We start from the raw sequence: 8,332 nt of genomic DNA on the forward strand, positions 1-8,332 counted from the left end.
TTTCGATGCCCCTGTGAATGTAAGAATGTAACTTTTATTTGAGTGTTCGAGACGGAGCATTCCAATGAGTTCCATTTTATTGGAGCATCCAGAGTCCAGATCAATATAGCATCTTTGCTTTTTCGATGCTTTGGTAAAGCTGCTTTGAAGCGTGCCATGTCTGCCTTCTCGATGCCTCGTGAAAGTTACTTTGAAGCATTCAAAGTGATGGCATGTTTGAACTAAGGCCTGTTTGTTTCGTAAGTCCTAGGACTTTTTTAAGTCCCAACTTATAAGTCTTAAGTCCCTAAAAAGTCTCTACCTGTTTGGTTCCTCGGACTTAACATAGACTAAAAGACCATATTAAAATTATAAGTCTCTATAAGTCCCTCCTTGAGAGTCTTATTTCATAAGTCCCAAATGCTCACTTTAAGTCCCTATAAGTCCCTCCTGTTTGGTTTAGATGGGGACTTATAGGGACTTCTTTAAGTCCCTGGAAACAAACACCCTCTAATCTATCCATGCCTCTCATGAACGTCAGTCAGCATCTTAGATTTTTCGACACCTTCAGGAACGTTACCTCAAAGCGCCTACAATAGAAATGGCCTTTTGCATGGTGTGGTTCTTTGTGGTGGAACCAACCCATCCAGGTTCAAGTCTTAGACTTGGCATGGGTGCTCACATTTCCTGGATTTAACTGGCGCTTTGCTTTCAGTGGTAGGTGATGTATCCGTCAACAGCGAGGCGCCTGTGATGACTTCGTCAATCTCTCAAGACCCGCCGACCCGACTCAGTATCTCGGAAGTGCTCATAGGGATAGGATGTGCATGTGTGCGTTCATAGAGGTGAGTGTTCATGCGTGTTTGTGACGTCTGGACCGTTTATGGAAATGCATGTAGTTCAACAGCTATACATAACGCTATACAATAGGTCAGGCTAGCCAAGAATCGGTTATGATGCTACCTATTACAACCAGTTCATGTTACAAATCTTTCATAGTGCCTCTGGGAGATATCACAACCAGTTTGTGACACAAAATAGATGTTGTTGATGATTCAAACCGATTGGGGTCACCTCTGTATAGGATCAGAACCGGTTTGTGGCTTCAATCGGTTGTAGGGACTAATATGATTATTGGACTAAATTAAGCTATAACTGGATTTGGAGATTGCCTATATTAAGATCTACGTGCAGGATAAGTTAGGGATCCAATCATTTTTTTTTGTTATGGTTACCAACATGTTTTCCTATCTTAGAGTAATTATTTTGGATCTTAAAATGACATTACACAATACCATAGGCATATTCAGAATTAATCAGGCCAGATCAGTGTCCTGGTAAGTATCTTTGACATTTGGCCCTGCAAATGTTGCGAAGAGGACGCTGGTTAATACTAAAACTCTTTCCTATGCCTAATTATATTACTTACTAGCTAAGTTTAGCAGCCCATGGACAGAACACTACTGCCTAATTATATTACTTACTAGCTAAGTTTAGCAGCCCACGGACAGGACACTACTCCCTCCATTACATAAACGGGATTTATATCAACATCTCATATAATTTATTTATTTTGCCATTAGTTTCATAATACATCTCACTTTTCTTCTTGGTTCCTGCACCCAGCCAATACTTCTCACACCTATTTATTCTTAATCCATTCTAAATGGTCTGTCACTAGAAACGCACTAGAAGCGAAAGGGAACTTGGTATAAGTGCACAAATTTATATGAGATATTATGTGGAACCGAGTGAGATTACAAAATCATTTTCACCGGCGGTTCTAAACCCTCCATCACGGCCAGTTTCGCATTCGCGTGGAAAAAATCGACGGTGATAATTTAGCACAAAACCATTGGTGATAATCATTTTCACCGCCTGTCCATGGCGGTGATAACCTTCTAAAAAATTATAGAAAAGATTGACAGTGATAATTTAGCATAGGACCGATAGTGATAATCATTTTCAATATCGCTTCAAGCCATGGACCGGCGGTGATAATCTTTAAAAAAATTATGTAGCAACAAACCGACGGTGATAATCTTTAAAAATATTATAAAAAAGATAACAGCCCTAATTTTTTTAAACCCAAGCAAATTAAACCGCACAATCGCCCCATCAAAAGGCCGCTCATGGCACGGGATCTTTCACACGAGATAAGAAAGTGTGCATCACAGGGATTCAAGAACTCACAGTCTCCCTCTTTGTTTGGGCTTCTGCTTCAGCTTTTGATGCTTTTAGTAGCCCTCTAAAAAGCACTTCTTCTGTTTACACATGAAGCTGAGAAGCACGTTCGGAGGTGCTTCGTACAACTTCTGGAGGGAAGCACCTACAAACGTGCTTCTCCGCTTTATGTATAAATGGGAGAAGTGTTTTTTAGAGCACTAGAAAAACACCAAAAACTAAAGCAGAAGCGCAAACAAACAGATCCTTGGGTATGTTTGGTTGCATTGCTGGGATAGGCTATCGCTGAGCTAGCCCAGCTACCTCAACTCGGCTTTGCCAGCCTTGCCTGGGCTGCTTGTTTGGTTATTTTCTTTTGCTGGAGTATAAAACTTAATACGTACTTTCCATAACAAATCAAACCGTGCCATATATACACTCCGTAATACATGGACTCTTGCCATAATTATCGGTAGCGATTCTTTTCGTGCGATGTGTTTTGCCGTCGAGAGCGAGCCGAATTGGCTCTCCCTGGCGAGCAAGCATTTCCTGGCCAAGCGAGGCTATCTGGCCCTCCAAAGCGAGTTTATTTTAGGGAAACCAAACACGTATCCTAGCCCAGCGAGGCTATAACCGTTTTTGACGTGAAACCAAACGTACTAGTCTCCCTTGCCCAGCTTCTCCCACAAGCCGTCCCAACGAATTTGGGAGACTAGGCGAGGGGTCGTATGTGAGAAGCTAGAAATTAAGCCCAAAAGATTATGCGTGAGTGCGAGGCATCGTTTCCTTTTCTCACATCCGGCCGGCGCAGCCGCACAGCATGGCTCCCATTTGCCGAGGGATCCCCTGCTGCCCATGGTGAGCTCTTCCATGGGTACCCGTAGTTCCATTCGCCTCTCATGATGTTGCCAGTTTGTGCATCGTTGTGTTGACTTTGGGGGCAGGCGCGGGGGGGGGGGGGGGGGGGGGGGGGGGCTGTGGCTGCGGGGGATCATGGGTGATCCCATGGTGAGCTCTTCCACGGGAGCGATGAACTCCCTCCTCGATAAGCTGGGAGTACTGGAGAACCAGTATCCTGACCTCGCTGAAGGCGTGCGAGAGAGCCTAATGAGCCTAAGCGATGTCTTGCACAGCTTTGCTAGGCAGAGGATGAGGAACTCCCTCATCAACGAGTGGATGCTGCAAGTCCGGGAGGTGGTCTACGACATGGAGGACTGGATCGACGGCGATCCCTCCAAGGCCAAGCTGGACGATGTGGAGGAACAAATTGAAGAATTCAAGGCCCAGATCCAAGGTGCACGGGACCGCTGCACAAGGTACGGCCTTCTCAGCAGCACAACGCCTAGTACTAGTACTACTTGTCCACTACAAGATGATGCTGAAACCAGAGAATCAGTTGCCATGGATCCTAAACTGCTCCATGGGGAGGCGCCTTGCCGCCTTGTGGGCAGCGATGAACCAAGGAATGTTCTTGTTAACTACCTGATGGTCCAAGAAGAGCGGCGTAAGGTGGTGTGCATCGTGGGAACCGGAGGAATTGGCAAGTCAACTCTTGCCACGGGAATATACCGACAACTCCAAGGGCAGTTCAGCTGCGGGGCTTTCGTGCATCTCGGCCGGAACCCGTCCGTGAAGACGACCCTGATCAGTATACTCAAGCAAGTAATGCCGGATTGGCACTGCGAAGAGTATTTATGGAACGGCTACAACTCTGAGGACATGGAAGCATGGGACGAGAAGAAGGTCATCAATAAACTCTGGGCATTCTTAAAAACAAAGAGGTACTGAACCATATCTTATCTTACTATTACGTACTAACTGAATATTTCTCGCATTGTGATATCAAGCCATACCAGCCAATACGTACTGATGTTCACTATACCATTTTGTTCTTTTTGCTAGTTATTTTGTTGTGCTCGTGGACATGCGGAGCATATCGACTTGGAAGAAGATCAGTTGTGCTTTGCCTAATAAAGACAAGTCTGCTGATAGGATATTGATTACAACTTGTACCAAGGATGTAGCAGAATCATGTTGCATACATCCCAGTGATTTTGTTCATCCGATGGAGCGCCTTAGCGAGAAAGATTCCAAAACATTATTTCATAGTAAAGTACCTGTTTCAGAACAACATAGGCTGCTTGAAGTTTCTGATGACATGTTGGAAATGTGTGGTGGCGGCGTGCCATTGGCCATAACTATTACAGCTGCATTACTATCTAGGAAATCTGCATGCTTGCCACCTGACCAATGTCATTCCACACCACAATGGATGAGAAAGGTACTGGAGATCAGCTATGATGATCTACCACTTCCTTTGAAGTCTTGTTTTCTGTACTTGAGTGCTTTTCCTGGAAATCGTACCATCAAGAAAGATCATTTGATAAGAAGATGGGAAGCTGAAGGATTAATTGCTAAAAGAGATGGAGAAAGCTTGTGGGAAACAGGGGAAAGCTACTTCAATGAGCTTATCAATAGGAGACTGATTCAACCGGCATTTGATGATAATAATGATGAGCCGACGGGTTGTACTGTTCATGGTGTTGTTCTTGATTTTATGGAATCCTTGACAGCCGAAGAAAACTTTACTACTGAAGGTGGAAAGTTGAAGTGTGGACTATTTCCTTATGAAAGGGTCCGGCGAATCTGCCTTGACTGCGGCGAAGAAGACGAAGGTGACGCCTTGTTTAGCAGTAAATATTATTGTTCTTTGGAACAAAAGAGTCGGGAGGAGGACTCAACCAGTGAAGAAAGCTCAGTTTGTGACCAAGACAAAGCAATTTCTTTGCACCTATCTCAGGTGAGATCCTTTGCATTCTGTGGGGATGTTGGAAGGATCCCTGATCTTTATCACTTCAAACTTGTACGGGTGCTAGATCTTAGTGATGTCAAGCGCTTGCACAACAAACAACTGGGAAGCATTGGAAGTTTGTCTCTGCTGAGGTACTTGGCACTTGGCGGGGCCGATGTCACAGAGCTGCCTCAACAAATTATGGAACTTGACCACCTGTCTACCTTAGATTTAAGGCAGACTGAGGTAAATGAATTACCAGAATTTAAGGGCACGGGCAAGTTGGCGTGTTTGCTTGCAAATGGTCTCACAATACGGGGACAGGGAGGAGGAATGGGGGAAATGGAAAAATTGGAGGAACTATCAACGGTCTGTCTGGGTGGTGATGGCTCACTTGCTGACAATGTGGCAGGGCTTGTTAGAAAGTTGATGCGGCTGCGGATGCTTGGGGTGAGATTTAGGATTACGTATAATAATACTGCAGAAGAAGCGGAACGGCAGGGCATCAAGCATTTGGTGGAGGAGGTGGGGAAATCAAACTTGCAGTTCCTTTTCCTTGATGAATACCCTCATCGTCTGCTCGACTTACTTGTTGACTGCTGGAGCCATGTAAGGCCACGTTACCTGCGGAAATTTGAGCTAAGATTGGACTGGCTATTGTGCCCCCTAAAAGTCCCACAGGAGATCTCTTTCCTTGTTGACCTCACTCACTTGCATATCGGAGTTTCAATAGTAGATGCAGAAGGTGTCAGCGCCCTCGGGGGGCTGCCAAAGTTAGTCCTCCTAAAATTTCATTCACTGCGGCCACAACATGTATATGGCCTCACCGGTGAACCACAAAGGTGACTAAAGTGTTTTCTTTATCGCATGCATTGCATTTTTCTAGGCAAATGCTTAGTTAATTAGCTTAGTGACTGACTGTACGTATTCATGCATATTGCAGCCCAGCAAGGTTGTCCGTGAGCAGCAAGGATGGCTTTCAGCGCCTCAAGGTGTTCTGGTACGTCTGCGAGCATGGCGCTTGGACAGGGCTGCAGTTTGAAGAAGGCTCCATGCCGCACCTCCGAAGGCTTCTCATTGACTTCCAGTCATCGGAGGATACAGATCACTTTGTGCTTGGTATCCAGCATTTCTCTTGTCTTGTGCAGGTCCGTGCCACCATCTACTGTGAGCCTACTTCAACAACAGTTTCTGCCGCGGAGACCCACATCAGAGACCAAGTGTCTCAGAACCCCAACAATCCCCTACTGGAATTCAACAGAAAGCGTCGAGGCCGTTTGGTGAGGCGTCTAGGGCCGCTCTCTAATGTGAAGGAGCAGCCATCGGCGGTGATTAAGATCCGCAGCCTGGATGACTGGACCATGATGATCGAGCAGGACAACAAGCTGCTCGTGATTGAGTTCACCGCGAGCTGGTGCGGGGCATCCAGCATCATAGCTCCCTTCTTTGCTCATCTCGCCAACAGGTTTCCAGATGCCATTTTTCTCGAGGTTGATATTGATGATATGAAGTATATTGCCGAGGCATACGAAGTTGATGGTGCGCCGATGTTCCTGTTCATGAACAAGCGAGAGGTTAAGGACACGCTTCGTGGCGCACACAAGGAAGAGCTGCTTGAGAAGATTCAGCTGCAGATGGCCCGGCTTGTGGACAAATGATACGGCGCTTGCTCGCCCCGGCATTCATATACTTGGTCGCCGGCCGTATCATGCATCCGGCGTACACTGTTCCGTGAGCTGATTTGATCCTTTCTTTCGCTTGTTTGATTTGGATTTCATCTTTAGGACAAATTATTGCCTAATGAGGCCATTTGATTCCTTACAATGTGTGTCAGTCAGACAGCAATAATGATTAATAGTCCTAATAATACTGTAAGCACCGACATTGTTTGTGTCTGTGGCATATTAAGGCCTCCTCTATGCTACGTATAAACCGTCGTGCATATGTTGTACTGCTATTTGCTCAACAACCCACCCACCCCCCTAAAAAAAGAAAGAATGCAGATATATCTGAATATGTACAGAATTCGCCCCTCGCTCATATACATCTGTTTTGTAGCTAAATTTCCTGAAAGATTTATTACGGTTCATCTGATATATATCTCGCTCATATGCATCTGTACAGACTTGGATAAGAAGCCTCAAATGCAGTTTTCGTAACCGTAATGAGCACTATACAACATCTCTTCTCTGACTGTTTTCTAGCTAAAACTATTTGGCATGTTGTGTAGATCGCCCTAGGCATCAATAAACCGTAGTGATCGGTTGCGAGGGTTTTCTTTTTTGACGAAACAACCATTAGCGGGTTATTTATTGCCAAAGAACGGCCGAACAGAATTCGACCGTGAAAGAAGTGGCCCGTTTATAAGGGAAACTGGGCCGAAAACCGAACAGAGAAAAAACACAAAAAAAAACACCAGAGCTAGGAGGTAGGGTTATGAGGTCTAGAAAATTAGCAAGAAAAAACAACCTAAGAAATATCATCTGATCCAGAAACGAGAGTACCCAAACCCAAAGTCACTACATGGTGCATCTCAAATACGACCTGCACAACAGAAAGTTGCAGCCTAGGACGAGCTACGCGGTACCCGTTATCCAGACCGTTCCCTCGCGTCGTGATCCGTGCGTTGTTTGACCGACAACGCATGTGCATGTCCACTGTGTAGGTATTGTTTTCTCAATGATTAACAGATGTTTGTCCACACGCATGGGAGAGCTTCTGCATGCATGGATGAGACTTGCCTGCTCCCCTCCCGTGTGCCCATCCGTGCTCTCGCATACGTGGCTTGATTTAATTGGAACAAAATAAGGCCCGGCCCCACCCCCTTAAAATCAGGGGGGGATGATTAGATTAGAAAGAAAAAAGAAAAAAAGACAGTCGTTGGATGAGGTGGGAGCACGGATGGAAACACGGGAAGGGAGCAGGCAAGCCCGATCCGATGCGATGTGAGAGACCGCACAACAGTGGAGCGGCATGCATGTGAAGGAGCTTCCTGTTTTTATAGCTGCATGCATGTGAGGTGTTGGCCTGTTGCTGTGTGAAAAATGAAAGAAAGAGAGAGGTGAGAGAGGCGTTGTGTGACACTGACATGGTTTTTTTTTGTGGAGAGTGACAGTGACTTGGCTGTAATTACATAAATGATTCCTGCTGTTCTATATCACTGACAGGATTGGAAGTTAGCATGGCAATCTAGTGGATCTGTTAAAAAAAATAGTCTTCATGGCTCGGCATAAAAAAGTTGAATCCACGAGTCACACATCGATGGTGGGACAAAAGCATGGGGCTTGTTTGACAGGCCCATGTCACATCATGTCAGCTACAGTACCGCGGCCATTAGAGGTATTCCCGTGCCAGACTATGACGCATTTACCTCATGACACAGCTGCTAATTCAGCACAG

General features: G+C 45.5%; 1 protein-coding gene across 1 annotated transcript; it reads left to right on the plus strand.

Annotated features, from left to right (window-relative positions):
* The first annotated feature begins 3,125 nt into the window (after window positions 1–3,125).
* On the plus strand, window positions 3,126–6,841 carry LOC123059774 (disease resistance protein Pik-2). Its single transcript, XM_044482257.1, has 3 exons — window positions 3,126–3,923; window positions 4,045–5,775; window positions 5,877–6,841. The coding sequence occupies exons 1-3, from the start codon at window positions 3,136–3,138 to the stop codon at window positions 6,589–6,591; spliced, it is 3,234 nt and encodes a 1,077-aa protein (XP_044338192.1). The 5' UTR covers window positions 3,126–3,135; the 3' UTR covers window positions 6,592–6,841.
* Window positions 6,842–8,332: the final 1,491 nt, after the last annotated feature.

This window comes from Triticum aestivum, chromosome 3A (genome assembly GCF_018294505.1).
Source record: "Triticum aestivum cultivar Chinese Spring chromosome 3A, IWGSC CS RefSeq v2.1, whole genome shotgun sequence".
Classification (NCBI taxonomy): domain Eukaryota; kingdom Viridiplantae; phylum Streptophyta; class Magnoliopsida; order Poales; family Poaceae; genus Triticum; species Triticum aestivum.

Coding starts and splice junctions, on each gene's coding strand:
- LOC123059774 (XM_044482257.1), top strand. CDS start 3,136: ATGGGTGATCCCATGGTGAGCTCTTCCACGGGAGCGATGAACTCCCTC. Junction 3,924..4,044: donor GCATTCTTAAAAACAAAGAG/GTACTGAACCAT, acceptor TCTTTTTGCTAG/TTATTTTGTTGTGCTCGTGG. Junction 5,776..5,876: donor CTCACCGGTGAACCACAAAG/GTGACTAAAGTG, acceptor TGCATATTGCAG/CCCAGCAAGGTTGTCCGTGA.